This window comes from Ctenopharyngodon idella, chromosome 20 (assembly GCF_019924925.1).
Source record: "Ctenopharyngodon idella isolate HZGC_01 chromosome 20, HZGC01, whole genome shotgun sequence".
NCBI lineage: Eukaryota > Metazoa > Chordata > Actinopteri > Cypriniformes > Xenocyprididae > Ctenopharyngodon > Ctenopharyngodon idella.
In genome coordinates this window covers 17824651-17847361 of record NC_067239.1, presented here as the reverse complement: position 1 = coordinate 17847361, position 22711 = coordinate 17824651, and the positions used below count along the sequence as shown (strand labels likewise).

Genomic DNA, 22711 nt, shown 5'->3' with positions numbered 1-22711 from the left:
TTTTTTTTTTTTTTTTTTTGTGGAAACTGATGTCTCTTTTTTTCAGAATTATTTGTTTAATAGAAAGTTCAAAAGATTAGAATTTATTTGAAATAGATTTTTTGTTAACACTTTACAATAAGGTTCAATAGTTAACATTAGTAACAAATGAACTTTATTGTAAAGTTCTTCTAAAATGAGGATTTTTATCAAGCTCGAATGTTTAGGTTCAGTAATTTCACTTTAATGGCAATTACTAGGTCCTTTTCATTGCCATTAAAGTGAAATAACAAACATACAGTGCATCCGGAAAGTATTCACAGTGCTTCATTTTTTCCACATTTTATGTTACAGCCTTATTCCAAAATGGATTCATTATTTTCCTCAAAATTCTACAAACAATACCCCATAATGACAACATGAAAGAAGTTTGTTTGAAATCTTTGTAAATTTATTAAAAATAAAAAATGAAAAAAAATCACATATACATAAGTATTCACAGCCTTTGCCATGACACTCAAAATTGAGCTCAGGTGCATCCTGTTTCCACTGATCATCCTTGAGATGTTTCTACAACTTGACTGAGGTCCACCTGTGGTAAATTAGGTTGATTGGACATGATTTGGAAAGGCACACACCTGTCTATATAAAGTCCCACAGTTAACAGTGCATGTCAGAGCAAAAACCAAGCCATGAAGTCCAAAGAATTGTCTATAGAGCTCTGAGACAGGATTGTGTCAAGGCACAGTTCTGGGGAAGGGTACAGAAAAATTTCTGCAGCATTGAGGTCCCAATGAGCACAGTGGCCTCCATCATCCGTAAATGGAAGAACTTTGGAACCACCAGGACACGCAATGTACAGAGACATCCTTGATGAAAACCTGCTCCAGAGCGCTCTGGACCTCAGACTGGGATGACGGTTCACAACAGGACAACGACCCTAAGCACACAGTCAAGATAAAGGAGTGGCTTTGTAGCTTGTAGCATCATACTCAAAGACTTGAGGCTGTTACTGGGGCCAAAGGTGCTTCAACAAAGTATTGAGCAAAGGCTGTAAATACTTATGTACTTTTTTTTTTTTTTTTTTTTTTGTATGTATAAATTTGCAAAGATTCCAAACAAAACTTCTTTCATGTTGTCATTTTAATATTTTTATATAGATATATAAAATCTTTCTGACCCCTAACATTTGAACAGTAGTGTATATTACTCGGCAAAAAAAATGTGTAAAAATACTAATGTTTTCCCTTTATCAAGAGAAATCAAAACTCAATTAGCCAAGGCCTCCAATACAGAATTGAATGATGAGCACAGACACCTACACACTTTCCATCTCAACTTTAATAGCTGCCAGCACAGAGAATTGATTAACATCAAACAAATCTGTTTGTCCTTTATGAGCTGAACAATATATTCCCTTTTTAACCTTTAGCTCAAATCTTTCAACAAATTTAATAAATTATTTTTAAGTATAATTTCCCATGTCAGCAGCATGCAAAGTGGTTTTAAAACATCACCTGTAAAATCCAAAGGTTCTGGCAAGTGAAGCAAACGGTGACCTCCTATCTCTTGTTTACCTGGTTGCCATGACCTGCTCTGAAGAGTGACCGCCAGTATCGACCCGTCTTTAATTTGTTTACCTCTTCTCCTTTTCTTTTTTTTTAGCCAGAGCGACAGTGAAAGTAAGGACACAGGAAGTCAGAGATACAGCAGCGAGGGGATGCATCCAGGCTACTTGTGAGGGGGCTAAACTTATAAATCAGAGGACTTACTTGAATTTTGGTAAGGATGATGTAAAGGATTCAACAACTATTTTTTTTTTAGTTTCCACTAGAAATGATATTCCATGTGTCTGTCGATCTAGTGGTTTATAATCAAGCATATATTTCTATTATTAGTAGTTTCAGTTGAGTTTCCTGTCCTCTCTGTTTCCTGTTTAGTAGAAAAGCACCTCACCTCAGACTTGACTTTACAGTTGTAGTGTTGCTCACTGTGTTTTATCATTCCTGAAGTGTAATATTGAAGGCTAGAAAAAGGCATTAATGTTAGAGTGGTAGTTTTAGATACTAAAGAAAGAGAAGGAAAAAACAAAAAAATGTATTTTAAGAAAGATATAGAAGGCACATGGAAAGCAGCCTCACATATTTCAGAAAAACATCACATTTTGAGTCTCTGCCCAAGAAGGACTGGAGGAGTAGGCAGAGCAGTGGGGCGGAAGCAAAGCAGAACAAGGGAGAGAGAGTTTGAGAAAGACAGTGGGAGGTGGAAAAAAAAGACTGAGCTTAAAAAAGACAGAAACACTCCTTTGGTGGTTGCTTATGAACAGTTAGTACCCTAAGGCTGCGTGTGTGTTTCCATGGTGATGTCTGAAGGGCAGACCAGCAAAGAGGCTGCTGGTGCCAGGCAGCGACGCAGGACCAGCCCAAACCCGGAGAGAGAACACCTAGAGGGACTTTCCTCACCGCCCACTGCTCACAAACTCTCACCCATGTACCCTAAGGAGGAGCACAGCGTAGGAGCCATCAGCTCCTCTGTCAACTACATTGATGGAGCCTATGAGTACCCAGACCCCACACAGACCTACGGCACCTCATCACCTGCCTCTGTCGGATACTACCTGGCTCCCACGGACCCCCACGCACCCCCCGTTGAAGAACATCTGCAGACGTTGGGCGCTGGATCCAGCAGCCCCCTCATGTTTACACCCTCCAGCCCTCAGCTGTCCCCGTGCCTGAGCCATCATGGAGGACACCACTCCACCCACCAGGTGTCCTACTACCTGGACACATCTTCTAGCACAGTCTACAGGTCAGTGCAGCTTTAAATATGAGCTCTGGTAGTGTTGATGCTTTGGATGCTGTTGTAGGTAAAGAATTCAAAGTTCTAAATGAAGTAAAAAATAAAGTTGGTTTACAAGTTCATGAATTTATACACAACTTTTAAGAGATGCATTAGTTTTAAAACTGAAAATGATTTATCTCTTAACATCAAGTTTCTATGGCCAAGTTTCCATGGTGAAATCTAGGGCAAACTAAAAGAGTAAATTTAACAGAAAAGGAAAACTATATAAGATGTTTAAGATCATAAAAATGGACATGAAATATTGTCAGGTGTTCAGTTAATCAGATGAGGTTGTTCTGGGTGTCATTTACTCCTGATTTATGATTCATTGAGGCATAATGTTTGGTCTAGCACTCAAATCCTGCTTGGATACCTGCTTACCGAAGTTAATTTTTACAAACAACACCTTACTTACACAAAACCTGGTGAAATCATTCTGGCACATTGTACACTTATTCTAAATTATTGTTTAATTTGCTTACAAACCATGACTTTTGTAATAATTTAAGTACCAAACATTTTGTTTTACAATATTTTAAAGGTGAAACCTATGTTTAGACTGTGTTGCACATATTTTATAAACACAGAATATTGAATTGAGTAAACATCTTTCTTTTTACATCCCTAATTGGTTATGGCTAAAGGTTTGTGTTGTATATGACAAACATTTAGTACTTTGGCATGATATAGTTATATTGAGAATGTGTATTTTTCAAACACTTTTTCCCTGCAGGACAGATACATTTTCTTTCTCTTTACAGACTAAATGGTGATGAGATGCTGTTGGTCAGAAAGTACATACTGATCTTGTGGTTAAAACAGGATAGGACACTTTCTGTATTACCCTAAAGAACAGATCATATTTTTCTTATGTGTGTGTAGATTGTGAGAAATCACTGAGTATGTTTAAGGAATACACAGACACATACAAAGCACTTTAGACCTGTTGTCACATTGAGTGCTCTCTTACATACATTCTGTGCTCTTGAAATAATTATGGTTTATTTTATTTGTTGTTACTCTGTTTGTGCTGTTAATTAGTATTTCTTGACTTCTTGGAAAGAAGAATGTTAGGATTGTAAACACCACTATCCGGCATGGGGACTGAAGTACACCCGTCACAGAAAGAAGTGTACATTTGTAAAGTCTCTGATCAAATTCTGTCTGTAGACCTTGAGGAAAGTACAAAACAACAAGTGAAAACAACAGTGGTATTGGAATTATCATGTCCTGTCTGAATGCACAGGGAGCACATTTTTCACTTTCAAAAGAACTAAGAGATTAATGAATTAAAAAAACAAACTCACTACACATGTGGAAGAGACCGTTTTTAGTGAAACCTGTTGTTTAAATCTGTTGTCAAAGGTAAATATATTACAGTTTCACTTAAAAAAAAAAAAAGTGGGAATGCATCTACTGCTTTAGGCTGCTTGGAGACCTCAGTTGTCATTTGGTGACATTGGACATCACTGCAGTCCTTTTCTGAGGTTATGCAATATATCTGCTGGACATCAGAATTAAAGATAAAATAAATATTTACAAACATTGGAACAAGGGGTCAGAAGGAAATGGGGATGGTCACACTTGTCCGCTGTTTGCAGTCACGTACATATTCTCCTTGGACATTGCAAATTTATTTCTCAAAATCTTAAAATTAACATACATGCTCTAGAATTTATTTATTTATAGAGATACATGAAATAATGGTAATTTATTGGTTATCAGATGACAGAGGTTTTTTTTAACAAATGCCAATGTTGGATATTTAATTGTGTAGTCTTTTTTTTTGTTTTGTTTTTTCATTTATATGCTCACTTAAAGTTAATGTTTAATAGCACCGATAATTTAACACTGTTAAATTGAAAATGGATATATATATATATTATATAATATAATAATATAATATATATATATATATATATATATATATATATATAGGTTGAATTCAGGTTGATTGGGACTCTTTTTCCAAGTCACCTCAATTGCAAAAAGTGTCCCAATCACCCTGAATTCACCCTATATAATGAGTTGTGAGGCCTCCATTCACAATGTATTTTGACCAATGTAAATTTGACCGTATTTAATATCAGTCATTTATCAACCATAACACAGAAATAATTAACCACTTATATAGGCCAGAATTTTAATAGGCCTGCCCTGCCTACTTAATCATTTGTAATATGAAGCGTGACATCTAGTGAATCAGTAAAACACAAAAGTCAGTTTATCTGCAATGTTGGTTGGAACTTCGTCTGGTTGTTATCATTATCCACTGTATACTGGTTATCTTACCTCTTTCTGTCTCTAGGTCAGGTGTGGTATCTTCTCAGCAGCCAAGTGTTGGTCTGTGTGAAGTGTTGTGCAGTGCGACTGACAGGCAGGAGTTGTACACCGGATCAAGAGCTGCAGGAGGATTTGATTCAGGGAAGGAGACGCGCTTCTGTGCGGTGTGCAGTGACTATGCCTCTGGCTATCATTATGGAGTCTGGTCCTGCGAGGGATGCAAAGCTTTCTTCAAGAGAAGCATTCAAGGTAACCAGCATGTTACACGAGCAATCTTGCTGTTCTGAATATCAGAATGATTTGGCTGCTAGTACTCGCAACTTTGCTGACATTGAGAACAACTGATTGTTTTAAACAAACGCAAATATTAATTAACTTACATTTATTGCCGTTACTTTGTCTTTTTTCTTGTTCCGCAACTGAAAATAGATTCAAACAAAGCTTGAACAGTCAAACGTTTCGTTTCCAAACAACGTTGTTTTGAATGAAATGCAAAAGACACGAGGCTCGAGCGCACAGGGCAACATTTCAGTCTAGCACATGTTTACATAGGCCTAGACAAACAATAGCAAAGCAATAAAGTGGAATGCAAAAACGCTGATCTCGTGTGATTGACAGGTTATCCTGCCCTTGCGTCGAAACAGTGTTAATTTTGACAGCAAATTTTTATTTAGTTTTAGTCATAGTCTTTTGACTAAAATGCCATTTAGTTTTAGTCATCGGAAATTGTATTAGTTTTAGTCTAGTTTTAGTCGACTAAATATCATAAGATTGTAGTCGACTAAATCTACAGTAGATTTAGTCAACTAAAATCTAATTTAGTTAAATTGTAATGCATTAAGCATTTCTCTGACAATACACAGATCCTATACACTGATATAGGTACATCTGATATTCCCCAAACTGTTTAGGTTCACCCAACTGTACTTTGCTCGCCAAAGCGGACGGTTTTTGACCGATCAAGTGCAAAAAGATACGAAAGGGCAAAATTCAGTACTTTTCAGGGATTGACACACCTATCATTGAGGTACTATTATAGTTTGTTTAAAATTTTTATTAGATTTGATTTTTATTTTTCTGCTTTCATTGTAATTTTAGTTAAAAGTTTTAGTAATTTTTTGTGTGTATGTCTTTTAGTTTTTGCTTTTAAATGTCTAAGTTTTTATTTCTGTTTGTTATTTTAATACCTCAGGTTAAGCTAAAGCTTAGAAACTAGATGAAATAAAATAAGTTTACATTTTTTATATATTTATTTTTTATTTCAGTTAACGTTTATTTCAAGTAATGAAGATTTCTTTGGTTTTAGGTTTAGTTAACTATAATAACCCTTATACATGTAAAATATATTGAATAATGTGTCAAATAATGTTCTTAGTCTTTCCTTCCTGTGACAGAAGATACTGTAGTTTACTATGAATTAAATAGAAATTAAATTAAATACAGTTTGTGTAAGCAAAATAACAATAATGACCAGGAAAAAATAATAATTAAACCATTCCGAAATACACCGTGACTCTTATTCTGAAATGTCTGCAGTCTGCACTGTAGCAGGCTGCTCATGAGGGTGATAAAAAAAATGCATTCTTCATACAACCGTCTAAAGCATACTACCATATAAGCATTGTGTAATAAACATTGTCATAATTCATCAACATTAGCTTATAAGCAATCGCTTGCCATAAATGTGCGCTATTCATTAATTGCGAAGCAGTCTGAAGTGCTGCTGCGCGAGCCTGTAGAGTGCGCGTTTCCCGTGGTTAGATCAGCATGTTACACTTCAAATGTGCGCATCTTCCACACAGGACAGCAGTCCTGACTGGATATCTTCCCAAATCCTCCCTCTTTCATTTTCGTCTCGTTTTTATTAGTTGACGAAAATTAGAGTAGATTTTAGTCATAGTTTTAGTCATTCAAAACGCATTTTTATTTAGTCATCTCGTTTTCGTCCGTGAAAAAATGTTGTTGACGAAAATTGACAAATTATTCGTCAACGAAATTAATACTGCGTCGAAAAACACGTCATCAGAGCGGAGATAGCCTATCGCTGCAAGGGTGATGGGAAGTTATTTTGATGAAAATCACCATGAAATTAAAATTGACAATTCTTATTTTTTATGGAATATATTGCATAATTTCACTAATATTTTAGGCCTACTCGAATAAACGTCACAATAGGGAAGAAAAGACTATTGCAAATTCAGTGTCATGCCAACTTTGAAGGTTACGAGGACACATGAATTAAAAAAATAATAATAATAATAGTTATGACCAATAAATTTTGCAATATTCCATAAAAAAAAAAAATTGTTCATTTTGATCTCATAGTGAATTTTGAGAACACAGTTACTCAATAAAAGTAGGGGGCATTTATTGATTGAATTCTAGTAGGTTATTTAGTCTATACAAATATGCATAACAGTGGCCATTAATAATCCTCAGCATCTACAAGCAATAACAAATTTATCCTTGATCATTTAGAGCAAATAGTTTTCTCAGTCACCTAAAAGTGGTATCCAAAAAAATATATGGGTGCTGGCAAAAAGAAAAATTATATTTACTGTGATTTTCTATTTTCAAGTCAAGCCCTTGTGCTTTCAAATATATTTTTTTTTAATGTGTGAATGTGTGCAGTATGTAATCATCCTTGCATGTTCACAACTGTCCTCCCTTTTAAAGGTGACAGAAAAAGGTGAAAATCAAAGTCTCACACGTGCTAAATCTGACGAGAGGCTGACATGTACAAAGGCAACTCACAGATGTCTCTGCCTGCACCTTATTTGCAGTTCTGTATTGTGTTGGAAGGGGGTGCAGATCTGGGTGGGTTTGGTGAGATGAGAGGCTGGGTGGATGTTTTGAGCTTGACCCTGACACACAAGCTCCTGATGAGCTCTTTCCTGGGGCAGGTAACTGCTGCTGACTTTAACTGCCATTTTGGTGAGGAAAACTGAGCAAGAAACTGGAGGGAAATGACTGTAAGTGTGTGCCTGACAAATGGGTTTCAGGACACATTGGGTGAGGGGAATTACAGTATAAGGGATTACAGAATGATAGAAAGACATGATGTTGAAAGAGAGAGAAGACAGACAGGAATAGAAGGCAGAGAGAAGAATAGAAGCGAGACAATAATGAGTAATTACATTTTTACTTTCTGCGATTTGGATTTGAATTTGAGTAGTCTATATATAATTGTTTAATATAATTTGAGTTTGAGATCCCTGCAATAAAATGTTACAACTTTAGATCCCATATTTACAGTCTTAAGTTTTCCAGTCAAAATTATGAGTGCCTTTATACCAGGTTTTCTATGAGGAATAAATGCTCCGGGTACTAACATAACCTTGGTTCCGAGATAACGGGAACGAGCGTTGTGTGAAGACCCTATGGGGACACTTCTGTTTATTCTGAATACTGAAGCCTGATTTGTTAATGTTCATGTAGCTGCACACACAAATGGCATTTCAGTCCACCAAAATGGGCGGAGTCAACTGCCATTATATCAGAATCTTTCAACTGATGGCAACAGTCATCGACTCGTGTGCAGCTTTATAGCACTGCTGAGAACGCAACGCTTGTTCTCGTTATCTTAGGGAACCGAGGTTACATTAGTAATCAGAGCATTCCCTTTCGTCTCACGTTGCATGAAGACACTTATGGGGAACAAGTCCAATAGCACCGTGCTATAAGTGCAGAACGAAAGAGGCTCTGCGAGCTTATAAAACCTAGTGAAGGTAGACGGCGAAGACTAGCTGGCTGCCGCACAGATGTCTCCGATCGAGACCTCGCTGGACCAAGCCCAGGAGGAGGCCATCCCTTTGGTAAAGTGGGCCCTCACTCTAATAGGACACTGTAAGCCCACTGAGGCATAAGCCAGGGCTATAGCTTCGACTATCCAGTTGGATAGTCTTTGCTTTGTAACAGGCAGCCCTTTAGAGCAGCCTCTGAAGGATACAAAGAGCTGATCTGACTGCTGAAAGTGGCTAGAGTGCTCCACATGAACTCTAAGAGCCAGGAACGGGTAGAGTGAATTAGGACCCTGCTCGTCCTCTGAGCTGGGAAGAGCTAGAAGGATGACATCCTGTGCTCTGAATGGTATGGAGAGCACCTTGGGCACATAGTCATGTCTCGGTTTGAGGATGATTTTACAGTCATTAGGCCCAAACTAACATAGATAATAAATCAGCATATTAGCATGATTTCTGAAGGATCATGTGACACTGAAGACTGGAGTAATGATGCTGAAAATTCAGCTTTGATCACATGAATAAATTATATTTTAAAGTATATTAAAATTGAAAAATCTAAAATTTTATAATCCACAGTTCCCAGGGCATCTTTGCTAGCCACCCAAAATGGCTTATTAACCTAAAATGTGTTTTCTACTATTTTCTTTTTCACATCCAAATTTTCATATGAATATTTTGGATTCTCTGTTGTATAATATCCTATTACAGACCTCATTAGGATTATGTGCATGGTTTTATTCAGATGTTTGTGTGTATGTGTTTGTGTGCAAGTCTGTGACATTTCTGGCTGAGACACACTCATCTAATTTAAAATTTCATTTGGAGCACTGGAACAGCATGTACCTGCTCTCAGTGCTTAATCAGATTCAAGGCCATTGATGCGCTGCACTGCACTCTTTGTTGCTTGTGACGGAACAGTATTTACATATCTCTAATACAGAGTTAAAAATGAAAAACATCTCTGAAAGCTGATCTTAAAAAAGTAGATCTGGCATATACTCAGGCATTTTGCTGTTTAAACAAGAACTTGAAGATAAAAGAAAGATAAAAAACAAGCTCTACTTCAATTCTCTGCCTCTAGGTCACAACGACTATGTTTGTCCAGCGACCAACCAGTGCACTATTGACAGAAACCGCAGGAAGAGCTGCCAAGCATGCAGACTACGCAAGTGTTATGAAGTTGGCATGATGAAAGGAGGTACATAAAATATATTCCTACGTTTCTCTTCCTTCCACTCTCTTTAAGTCTCACATAAACAACACCATGTGTCAGGAGCTCCCTCACGATCATCATTTCAAGCAGCCTTTAGAGTACAGTTTCCCCTACTACTGTCGTTGGGCATAATGCAGAATTTCAGAATGTAAATTAAATAGTCTCCCATCAGCCACCTCATCTAATCAGGCTGTGACAAGATAGTTCACAGGCTTTCATCTTTCTCGTTTTTCAAATAGTTTGACAGTAGAGAATTATGGCCCTCATCTTTTCCATTGCAGGTATTCGTAAGGACCGCGGTGGCCGCGCTATCAGGCGTGAGAGGAGGAGGAGCAGTAATGAGGCTCGTGACAAGAGCTACAATGAGCAGTCAAGCCGTGCTGCACTGAGGACAGCTACCCCTCAGGACAAGAGGAAGAAGAGCAGCAGCGGGGTGGCCAGCGCTATATTAATGCCACCTGACCAGGTGCTGGTGTTGCTTCTAGGGGCAGAGCCGCCGGCTGTCTGTTCACGTCAGAAGCACAGCCGCCCGTACACCGAGATCACCATGATGTCCCTGCTCACAAACATGGCTGACAAAGAACTCGTCCACATGATCGCCTGGGCTAAGAAAGTACCAGGTACAATCCTTTCAAAGATCAATTAAAGTTGCTTTTATTGTGAGTGCAGCATCAAAGGAAACATTTTTAAATCTGAAGGAGGTACTTCTTCTCTGAAGGAGAAAGTGTCCTCGGTGACAGCCTTGCCAGTTTTTGTAACCGTGGCAGCAGTTTGACAGCACAGGTGGCAGAGATTCAAATGACAAGGTCACAGGCGCAAAGATAAAGAACATGGGTGTTATTACAGTGATCTATGCTGTGGCTCAGTTTGATTTGGCCTCCTGCTGAGCTTAGCACACATAAAGAGACCTGCTGGGACTTTAAGGGAGCCATTATATTTGATGTTCAGATGTCTTAATTAACCCTCTTAGAAGAAGTAAACAATTTATCAGCGGAAGAGACTTTAAAGGGTTAGTTCACCCAAAAATAAAAATAATGTCATTTATTACTCACCCTCATGCCGTTCCACACCCGTAAGACCTTCGTTAATCTTCGGAACACAAATTAAGATATTTTTGTTGAAATCCGATTGCTCAGTGAGGCCTCCATAGCCAGCAATGACATTTCCTCTCTCAAGATCCATTAATGTACTAAGAACATGTTTAAATCATTTCATGTGAGTACAGTGGTTTAATATTAATATTATAAAGCGACAAGAATATTTTTGGTGCGCCAAAAAAACCAAAATAAAGACTTATATAGTGATGGCCGATTTCAAAACACTGCTTCAGGAAGCTTCGGAGCGTTATGAATCAGCGTGTCGAATCCGCAGTTCGGAGCGCCAAAGTCACATGATTTCAGCAGTTTGGCGGTTTGACACGCGATCCGAATCATGATTCGACACAAAAGATTCATAATGCTCCAAAGCTTCCTGAAGCAGTGTTTTGAAATCGGCCATCAGTATATAAGTCGTTATTTTGTTTTTTTTTGGCGCACCAAAAATATTCTCGTCGCTTTATGATATTAATATTGAACCACTGTACTCACATGAACTGATTTAAATATGTTTTTAGTACCTTAATGGATCTTGAGAGAGAAAATGTCATTGCTGGCTATGGAGGCCTCACTGAGCCATCGGATTTCAACAAAAATATCTTAATTTGTGTTCCGAAGATGAACGAAGGTATTACGGTGTGGAACGCCATGAGGGTGAGTAATTAATGACAGAATTTTTATTTTTGGGTGAACACCTGAATTTCATATTCCATAATTATTTCCTGGAATGTGCTAATCATTACTCTTCTAACCCTCTTTTATACATCACAAAGGAAGGTCATTTTAATCACAGTAATGAAATATGCTTTATTTTTTCTTTCTTTCTAATGTAAGCATCACTAGTATTGTTAGTATTAAATTTGATTTGCAACCTGTCCTACAGATGTGAATGATACCACAAATCATGCAGCTTGTTGAGAAGAAGTGGGCTGTTACTTTCCCAAGTGATGGTGGGTGAAAAATCCCATAGATTTACACTGAAGGAAGGACCTTAACCATATATAGGGACCAGAATATCATAGAAACTTGAAATAACTGCCTAGCAACCACCCATATTATAATAGCAACCACATAACAACCACCCAGAATCATATGCAAACACCACAGCCATTTTATTCAGATAATGTAAAAATGTGTTTTACTTTGTTATATAAAAATTTATTTTATATTATTATTGCTGTTTCTACACAACATGTGTATCATGGAATAATTTTCATTTTTGGTTGAACTATCCCTTTAAGATAGTTCATCCAAAAATGAAAATTATTCCATGATTTACACACCCTCAAGCCATCCTAGGTGTATATGACTTTCTTATTTCAGACAAGCACAATCAGAGATGTATTTAAAAATATCCTTAGTCCTCCAAGGTTTATAATGGTTGTGAATGGCTGCCCAGATTTTGAAGACAAAAAACATGAATCCATATGACTCCAGGGGGTTAATAAAGGCCTTCTGAAGCGAATCAATGTGATTGTGTAAGATTGCGTAGTACATCGTGGCGTAGTGTAGAACATCATGCCATTTTTTGTCTTCGAAATCTGGCCAGCCATTCACAACCATTATAAACCTTGGAGGACTAAGAATATTTTTATACCTCCGATTGTGTTCGTCTGAAAGAAGATAGTCATATACACCTAGGATGGCTTGAGTAAATCATGGAATAATTTTCATTTTTGGGCGAATTAACCCTTTAAGTTCATGCAGGAAGGCTGCATTTATTTGAACAAAAATACAGTAAAAACAATAATATTGTGAAATATTATTACAATTAAAAGTAACTGTTTTCTATTTGAATCCATTTTAAAATGTAATTTATTCCTGTGAGGGCAAAGCTGAATTTTAAGCATCATTACACCGGTATTCAGTGTCACATGATCCTTCAGAAATCAGTCTACATGCTGATTTGGTACTCAAGAAACATTTCTTATTATCAATGTTGAAAATAGTTATGCTGCTTAATATTTTTGTGGAAACCATGATATATATATTTTTTTTTCAGGATTTTCTGACAATTATAAAGTTCAAATGAACGACATTTACTTTTTTCATTTTAACTTTTTTTTTATTACATTAAAATGTCTTTACTGTCAATTGTGATCAATTTAATGCATCAGTGCTGAAGAAAATAATTTCTTTAAAAAAAAATTCTTACTGATCCCAAACTTGTGAAGGGTAGCGCATGAAGCACAATGTCACTGTTCTCTCCAGGGTTCCAGGACCTCTCTCTGCATGACCAGGTTCAGTTGTTGGAGAGCTCTTGGCTGGAGGTGTTGATGATCGGCCTCATATGGAGGTCCATTCATTCACCTGGAAAACTCATCTTTGCTCAGGATCTCATCCTTGATAGGTACTGGATGTTCTGCACCTCCTCTTGTAGGTCACTGTTAAAAGACAATCATTGTATAATAAATATTTCCACTTTTTTTGCATACATGCAATTTATTTAGTTAGGCTAAAGAAAAAAAACAAAGCTCTAATCTAATGACTCTCGGCCAGTCTTAGAATCACTTTTATTCATCTATTAGGACATGAAAGAGTGTGCAACCACGCTTTGTGAATCTTTGAAAACAAATTCAGTTGTTTTAAATACATTTAGCCTCGCTTGACTGTTAAGAATAATGGAAAAGTGCCAACATGCCGTGCCAGAAACCTGTGGGGACACCTGTTATACTCTAATGAAACACTGGGTTTTGTTTTAGTCTCAGGAAATTTTACTTGATACTGATGCTGTGAGTGTGATTGTGAGCTTTTTGAGATGTCACATTGACCAGATGCATTCCCTCTACATGTGCCTATTTTTGCCTCAATTTCTTAAAGAACATTGAGTTGCATGTGGTTTTATCCCCCCGCAGAAGGGATTTTGCCCAGCAGAAGGCTGTACAAATTGAGATTGAATGACTGTGAAGCGAAAAACTAGATTGTTAAAAAGGATGTGAACTATTTACCTGAGAGCCTTGTGCTCCTCTTCAGAAGACCATGTCACAAGTAGCATGTAATTAAAGAGGACCTGATTGGGAACAGGCTTTTTAAAGGGCTTCTGAAGAACAGCGTCATCGCTGACTAAGGAAATACGAATCTAATCAAAACCAGCATCTGTACAAAGTTAAGAAAAGTGAGCTTGGAGGTTTAATAAATCATCCTGGAAGAGCATCCTGAGTAAGATTGGTAAGAGACTGAAATTACAAGATGAGATAGAGAGAAAGGAGACTGCTAAGATAGGATAAGAACCATAATAAGTCCCGTTTTTGCTCTCAAGCAAAGTAAACAGCAAACAGCATGTACAACACTCACAGAAAGAAAAAAGAAAGGCCATTTTAAGGCACATATCACAGTAAATGGTAAAAACCATCTCCTACCATAGATAAAGTGCTGGTCTTCCTCTTTACAGGAGTGAAGGAGAATGTGTTGAGGGAATGGCTGAGATTTTCGACATGCTTTTGGCGACTGTGGCTCGATTCCGCAGTCTCAAACTCAAGCTGGAGGAATTTGTTTGTCTTAAAGCCATCATACTTCTCAATTCTGGTGAGTCTGTGGTAATAAAGTCAAACAGATTATTAACAGCTTCTTTAGTAAGAGCAATAATAGAATAAAATTAATAATAACTTTAGATGTAAAAATTTGTGATTTGAGTACTTGGGGGAAAAAAAACTTTGGAGCCTCCTTTGATATTATATAATTGCACAGTTCACTGGAATACTTGATTGGTCAATCATTCAATCTCCTCCACAGAATCCCTTCCACCTTCATCAATGTCTGACCAAAAACGTAGCATGCTATCATGATATTATGCTCTAGCAAAACAAAAGAGCTTTTCTAAACCAGTGCTAGGCTAAACTTTTAGTTTGCTAACTGAATGTTAAAAACAAAGAAAGGGAAATGTTTAAAGGATTAGTTCACTTTGAAATTAAAATTAGCCCAACCTTTACTCACCCTCAAGCCATCCTAGGTGTACATGACTTTCTTCTTTCTGATGAACATAATTGCAGAAATATTAATAAATATCCTGACGCATCCGAGCTTTATAATGGCAGTGATAGGGTTCAATGAGTATGAGCTGAACAAAGTGCTTCCATCCACATCCATCAATCATAAATATGTGCTCCACACGGCTTCGGAGTGTTAATAAAGGCCTTCTGAAGCGAAACGATGCGTTTGTGTAAAATAAATATCCATATTTAACAAGTTATGAAGTCAAATATCGAGCTTCCGCCAGACCGCCTTCCGTATTCAAGTTACGAAGAAAGTGTAAAATGGTGTCGCGTCAGTTACACTTTTTCCGTAAGTTTAATAGGGAATGCGCGTGACGTAGAGTAAGCTTTTTGAACTACAAGAGGTTTACACTTTCTGCGTACGTTGAATACGGAAGACTGTCTGGCGGAAGCTGGATATTCGACTTCATAGTTTGTTTAAATATGGATATTTTTTTTTGCACAAACGCATCGTTTCGCTTCAGAAGGCCTTTATTAACACTCCGGAGCCGTGTGGAGTACACGTTTATGATGGATAGATGTGGATTGAAGCACTTAGTTCAGCTCATACTCATTGAACCCTATCACTACCGATATAAAGCTCGGATGCGTCAGGATATTTATTAATATTTCTCCGATTGTCTTCGTCAGAAACAAGAAAATCATATACACCTAGGATGGCTTGAGGGTGAGTAAAGGTTGGGATAATTTTCGTTTCAAAGTGAACTAATCCTTTAATTTTAAATGTAATAATATGTAATAATATGTCATAAAAAAAATGCAATGTACTGTACAGTCAGCCGGTTATTATCACAAAATAAACCCCTTTAGGATCCCTTTTTGGAATTCCTTACTTATTTAATTTGCACTATCGTTCAAAGTTTATGGTTGGTAAGGTTTTTATTTTTATTTTTTTGAAAGTCCTCTTTCATGCTCACCAAGGCTTTATCTTATCAAAATACATTAAAAACAGTAATAATTTACTTCATTCTTCAGTGTCACGATCCTTCAGAAATAATTCTAATATGCTGATTTGGTGCTCAAGAAACGTTTCTTATTATTATAAACGTTGAAAACAGTTGAGCTACTTGATATTTTGGTAGTGTAATGCTAAAGTTCTGAATGAAAATGAAACAGACTGAACTGAACAGACATGACAGGTAAAAACAGGGATACATTTTTTTTTCCAGGATTATTTGATGAATAGAAAGTTTAAAATAACAGCATTTATTTGAAAAAGAATATTTTTCTAACATTATAAGTCCACTTTTGATCAATTTAATGTATCATTTCTATATAAAAGTATTAATTTCAATAAATAAAAAAATAAATTAAATAAATCCCCAAACTTGTGCAAGCTAGTGTACTCTATCATCTTTGCATAAAATAATGTCATCATTTAACATTCTAATGTACATCACACAACCCTAAACATGTCCGAGGTGTCATATGTTCATATGTTATGTTCAAATAGTTATTGCTTCGTCTTTTTTCTGTCTGGTCAGGTGCATTTTCATTCTGCTCCAGTCCAGTGGAGCCCCTGATGGACAGCTTCATGGTGCAGTGCATGCTGGACAACATCACTGATGCCCTCATTTACTGCATCAGTAAATCAGGTGCCTCGCTGCAGCTGCAGTCCCGCCGTCAGGCACAGCTCCTGCTGCTGCTCTCCCACATCAGACACATGAGGTAAACCCAGATGGATTACAAACAAGAAGATTAACATAAAAAGCATTTCATATAGATAACCAGTTTCTAAAGATTTTTAATTTTAATTTTTTCAACATGGATGCAATAAATTGATTAAAAGTGACAGTAAAGACTTTTACAATAATTATTTTTTAATTTAAAATAAATGCTGTTCTTTTGAACTTTCTTTTCATCAAGGAATCCTGAAAAATATATACAGTTTCTACAAAAATGATTAAGCAGCACAACTGTTTTCAACATTGATAATAATAAAAAATGTTTCTTAAGCACCAAATCAGCATATTAGAATGATTTCTGAAGGATCATGTGACACTGAAAACTGGAGTAATGATGCTGAAATTCAGCTTTGCCAACACAGGAATAAATTACATTTTAAAATTGATTCAAAAACAATTTTAAATTAAAACAATATTTCACAATATTACTGTTGTTTTTGCTGTACAAGAGGGTTGAAAAAGGTGTTTTACCCATTTGATGGGACCTTCTTCCCTTTATTAGCAACCATTAGATAAGGATATTGTAGCTGATTTATTATTGCTCATATTACAGTCATGCACATTATATTTTTAATGTTTTTTTTTTTTGAAAGCAACAAAGGAATGGAGCACTTATACCATATGAAATGTAAGAATCGAGTCCCGCTATATGATCTTTTGCTGGAGATGCTGGATGCCCAACGATTCCAATCCCCAGGAAAGCTGCAGCAACTATGGGAACAGAGTGAGAAAGACCCCCCGTCTACACCAACAACCAGCAGCAGCAGCAGCCCCTCCAGAGGACCTGGAGCCATGCAGCCCAACACTGCCTGTCTCAGCCCAGACCCCTGATCTATGTACCGATCTGGTACCATATACAATCCCAACAGCTGCAAAATGTGAAGACTGCAAACCAGTAATAAGAACTGTGATTCAAAACAATGCTGTCTAATAGTTTTTGAAGGTGAAACTGAAGTTGAGTCTCTCCTTGTGCCTTATCAGAGTCCACTTTAGATTTCCATCTAGAAATGAGCATTTGAAAATAAACCTATTTGTAGAAACACACAGGTTAGGTCTTCAGATAGTAATAAGGCTCCCAAACACTATACATATATGGTCAAGCTTATTACAGGGATTCAAAAGACATTTTCTTGTAGACTTGTGAAAAAAGGGCTTTTTTTGGGCACTGAGAGACAGGTTTTTGTAGAAGCTGCTAATTCTTCTAATATTCTTTCAATATCTGTTTAGTGACAGCTTTAACATCACAAACCCACTAAAACAAATAAATAAATAAAAAGGAAAAGAAAAAAGGACAACCAAGCAGGTTGCATTAGAAACTAGCTTTTCTGCAGGCAAAATCAGTTTAATTGCTGAACATTTAGTTATCAGTGATTATTCAGTCAGTGGATTAGAAAACAGGTGGTTTTATATTGACATTTCACTGTCAAATCTGAGCTGTCAGTCACAGAAATTAGTATATTACCTTAAAGTCCCCCTGTAGTCAATAATTTTATCCCTTAAAACTCATCTTTGATCACCAAAATGACATATTTGAATGTTTTTTCCTTGGGGGTAAAAGAAAAAAATCTTCATGCCTTAAAATAGCTTGAATGTAACTCTACACCCTTGCCTCATTTAGTATACGTGGTTCTATGAATATGCAAAATTAGCCCCGCCTCCACTCACACCAGTTCAGAGATCCACTCGTTGACGTGATTGGTTACAAGGTAGTTTGTGATGTCACAAACACCAGCGATTTTAGACACGTTTTTGAGACTGTCTTTTTTTCACTGCAGTTTTAAAGAGAAAATACTCAGCAATGGTGTCGACTTATGAATTAAAAACACAATTACACAATTTTGTTTATAAACAAAATTAAAAACTGGATTTTCACCACAGGGGGTCTTTAAATGTATAAAAACTGAAGAACTTTATACTCCAGTGTCTGTGTTACTCATTTTTCATGTTACTATAATTACTTACATTATGGCAATAACAAGTAACATGAACACTTTAATATAAAGTGTGACCAAACTGAAAAGAGCGCAGGAGAAAAGTTACTCTTAGAACAAAGAAAAAAAACAAGAAAAAGAAAATTACTTGTATAAAACGGTTAATGTTAATGCATCGTGATTTATTCTCGCAATCAGAGAGCTATTTATCAATACAAATCATTGATCTATTTTTAATGTTAAAGGGTTAGTTCACCCAAAAATGAAAATGATGTCATTTATTACTCACCCTCATGCCGTTCCACACCTGTAAGACCTTTGTTAATCTTCGGAACGAAAATTAAAATATTTTTGTTGAAATCCGATGGCTCAGTGAGGCCTGCATAGCCAGCAATGACATTTCCTCTCTCAAGATCCATTAATGTACTAAAAACATATTTAAATCAGTTCATGTGAGTACAGTGGTTCAATATTAATATTATAAAGCGACAAGAATATTTTTGGTGCGGCAAAAAAACAAAATAACGACTTATTATAGTGATGGCCGATTTCAAGCGTGTCGAATCAGCGTGTCGAATCATGATTCGTTTCGCGTGTCAAACCGCCAAACTGCTAAAATCACGTGACTTTGGCGCTCTGAACCGCTGATTCGACACGCCGATTCATAATGTTCCGAAGCTTCCTGAAGCAGTGTTTTGAAATGTGGAACGGCATGAGGGTGAGTAATAAATGACAGAATTTTCATTTTTGGGTGAACTAACCCTTTAAAGCTGCAGTCCTTAATTTTGCCTCTTTGTTGCCATCTCTGTTTGAAACCTGCAATTGCAGTTATTTGCAGAATTATCTTTACATGCATTGTGCCTCGGCACGGCTCCTCAGCGCAGATGAATCTAATGTTTTGCTGTCAGTCACCACATCGGTGTGGATACTGTACTTCGGAATCACAGATTGTAGTCTTGAACTTGAAGTATGTCCAAAATAAGAATTTTCACCGGAAAACATCATCTGAACAAGTAACAAATCTGCCACTTTTGTTCTGAACAACAGAGAAAAAAAGCATTACAATAAATCGCGCTGCCAATGGTGATTAAATCTAACGATGGCTTAGCTCAGATCACGTCAAACCATGCAAATTATCATTATTGTTATACTTTGTTCTCAAATTGTTAATGTTAACAACATCAGCATTGCGTGACTGTGTATTTAGTGTGTTGTAGCGTTACCTGTAGATTTCAATTTCTGTGCAGTCTAATCTCTGATGTTAATTTGTCATACCATACAATCCGCCATCAAAATGATAAGTTTAATTATTGCAGCTGCTGTGAGAAAAGGATATAAATGATCTGCCTCACATGTGATATAGCCTACTAGCTGGGTCTTGTTCTTTATGTAAACAGACGTAACGTAATGATGCAAAGACAAACGGCGACATGCTAGAATTTCCCGCGAAAACCCACCAGTACCACCCGAATTATAAAACATTATTACAAGCTTACTGTTGTGAATCGGGTTAAGGTAAGAAGATAGTTTTGAACACTGGCTGGTTATGTACATGCTCAAATTGATTTTGGATCATTTTTAACCAAAAAAAAAAAGTTACGGACTGCAGCTTTAATATGTAATTTTAACTCAAATTGGAAAAAAAAAACTTCTCAGTGATAGTGGTGACATTAGTGGCATCTTTTTTGTGCAAAGACATTTACTTATTGGTTGGCTGATTTTACAAAATTTTAAATCCTATTTTTGCTGTATTAAAGTGCTGTAATTGGTTTTATGGCGATGTTAGAGCCAAATTTCAACACTGTGAAGGACAATGACGGCCTTCTATTACGATGTAAACTACAAATCTGTGAATGTGTTTGGTCATAGTCCAGTAGACTTGTACATTGCATTTATCAGCTATTATATTATATTTTGAAGGACCTATATGTGAAATGTTAATTTGGCTCAATTAATTTTAAAGATAGAGTTAAAAAATATATTAAATGAAAAGATGTGTCTTTTATTATCAGCATTAGCAAACTGTACATAGATAAATAGGCATAAACATTGTAATCATAATTAATGTTTTTGTCATATTGTCATTGTCATAACACAAATTAACATAGATGACGGTAATAAAAAGCACGCGTCTCTCATAGAGCTACATCAGTGACTGTTTTACATTTCTGGACAAAAAAAAAGTGAACATGCTATAAAATAAAAATACATTTGAATTGCCATGCAAAATCTTATTTAAATAATATTGAAAATAACTTTTTTCTACAGTTTTAAATAATAAAAAAATAAAAAATAAAACTTTCCTTAGCTTAAGCAAATAATTTTGGCCATTTTCATGGACGGTATAAGTGCAGTACCTTATGCTTATGTCAGTGCTATTAAGTACATAATTATATATGATTTTTCTTCTGTTTCCTTGGAACAGAAGAGGTTCACCAGTTTGGCTGTCCAACACTGGTCTACATTGCAATGAGTTCAATAGTACACAGTTTAGTGAAAAATGAAATTAGCAGCAATAACTGTACAGGAACAGGAACAATCAGCTTTGGCTAACACTAGTCCATTCTGTGTCCTGCAGTGTAATATGAAACATATGAAGGCATTAGTAAAATCTCATACAGGTGGTGGGCCGTTGGTGTAGCGGAGCATGGGATGAAAAGATCGGGCGAAATTGTTCGCATGGGCACAACTGTAATCCTGCTCAGTCATGGGCACCAGACAGGTCAGGCCCACTATGAGCAGCAGTAGGAGCTGCAGTGGCAGAGCCGCCCGGAGCACTCGCAGCAGAAAGGGCTGGCAGCGAGCCACAGCAGCGCCACCTTGTGACCCGGAGGAACCAGAGCGAGACGAAGCGCAGCCAGAACCGCTGGGCAACCTACAAAACATCATACCAATAGATTATCATTTATTAGTCCATTCTAAAGACACGGAAATGTCTTGAGTAACACTGAACTACTATTCAGTTTATCATGTGAAAAGGTTATTCGTTTTTAAAAAGTAACCTTAAAGGGTTAGTTCACCCAAAAATGAAAATTATGTCATTAATTACTCACCCTCATGTCGTTCTACACCTGTAAGACCTTCGTTCATCTTCGGAACACAAATTAAGATATTTTTGATAAAATCCAATGGCTCAGTGATGCCTCAGTTGACAGCAAGATAATTTACACTTTCAGATGTCCAGAAAGCTACTAAAGACATATTTAAAACAGTTCATGTGACTACAGTGGTTCAACCTTAATGTTATGAAGCGACGAGAATACTTTTTGTGCACCAAATAAACAAAATAACGACTTTATTCAACAATATCTAGTGATGGGCGATTTCAAAACAGTGCTTCATGAAGCTTCGAAGCTTTACGAATCTTTTGTTTTGAATCAGTGGTTCGGAGCGTGAAAGTCACATGATTTCAGTAAACAAGGCTTCGTTATGTCATAAGTGTTTCGAAATTTCAATGGTTCACCACTGGGGAGGGCGTGACTTTGGCAGTTCAATACACGCTCCGAACCACTGTTTTGAAATCGCCCTTCATTAGATATGACACACAATAAGTATTCTCGTCGCTTCATAACATTTAAGATTGAACCACTGTAGTCACATGAACTGTTTTAAATATGTTGTAGTACCTTTCTGGACATCTGAAAGTGTTAATTATCTTGCTGTCAATGGAGGCCTCACTGAGCCATCGGATTTCATCAAAAATATCTTAATTTGTGTTCCGAAGATGAACGAAGGTCTTACGGTGTGGAACGACATGAGGGTGAGTAATTAATGACATAATTTTAATTTTTGGGTGAACTAACCCTTTAAATCATTGTTATTGTTAACCATCTTAAACCAAGCAAACAGTTTTTTAGCACCTGTCACTGTTTTGCTTTTTGCATACAATCATAAATGTAGTCACTTGCTGACTGACTGCACACATTAAATCTCCAGATCATTTGTTCTTG

The 22711-nt window shown here is 36.7% G+C and overlaps 2 protein-coding genes and 1 long non-coding RNA gene across 9 annotated transcripts in view; 1 reads left to right on the top strand and 2 right to left on the bottom strand.

The window, feature by feature from the left end:
* Window positions 1–683: 683 nt before the first annotated feature.
* Window positions 684–20909, top strand: esr1 (estrogen receptor 1). The gene is made up of 8 exons (XM_051874205.1): window positions 684–2787; window positions 5129–5352; window positions 9928–10044; window positions 10341–10679; window positions 13365–13503; window positions 14545–14678; window positions 16630–16813; window positions 17424–20909. Exons 1-8 carry the CDS (start codon window positions 2336–2338, stop codon window positions 17659–17661), a joined length of 1827 nt encoding a protein of 608 aa, XP_051730165.1. The 5' UTR covers window positions 684–2335; the 3' UTR covers window positions 17662–20909.
* LOC127501901 (uncharacterized) lies at window positions 13399–15497 on the bottom strand. Its single transcript, XR_007926739.1, has 3 exons — window positions 15087–15497; window positions 14513–14684; window positions 13399–13537 (listed from the first exon to the last, which is right to left on the bottom strand). It is a non-coding gene; the product is annotated as an uncharacterized LOC127501901 (long non-coding RNA).
* Window positions 20743–22711, bottom strand: part of syne1a (spectrin repeat containing, nuclear envelope 1a) — a 148535-nt gene continuing 146566 nt past the window's right edge. For all 7 annotated transcript variants that reach the window (XM_051874201.1, XM_051874202.1, XM_051874203.1 and 4 more), the window contains one exon: window positions 20743–21636. In XM_051874201.1, the coding sequence (XP_051730161.1) occupies window positions 21375–21636 (262 nt within the window). In that variant the 3' untranslated portion in view covers window positions 20743–21374. The remainder of the gene's footprint in view (window positions 21637–22711) is intronic.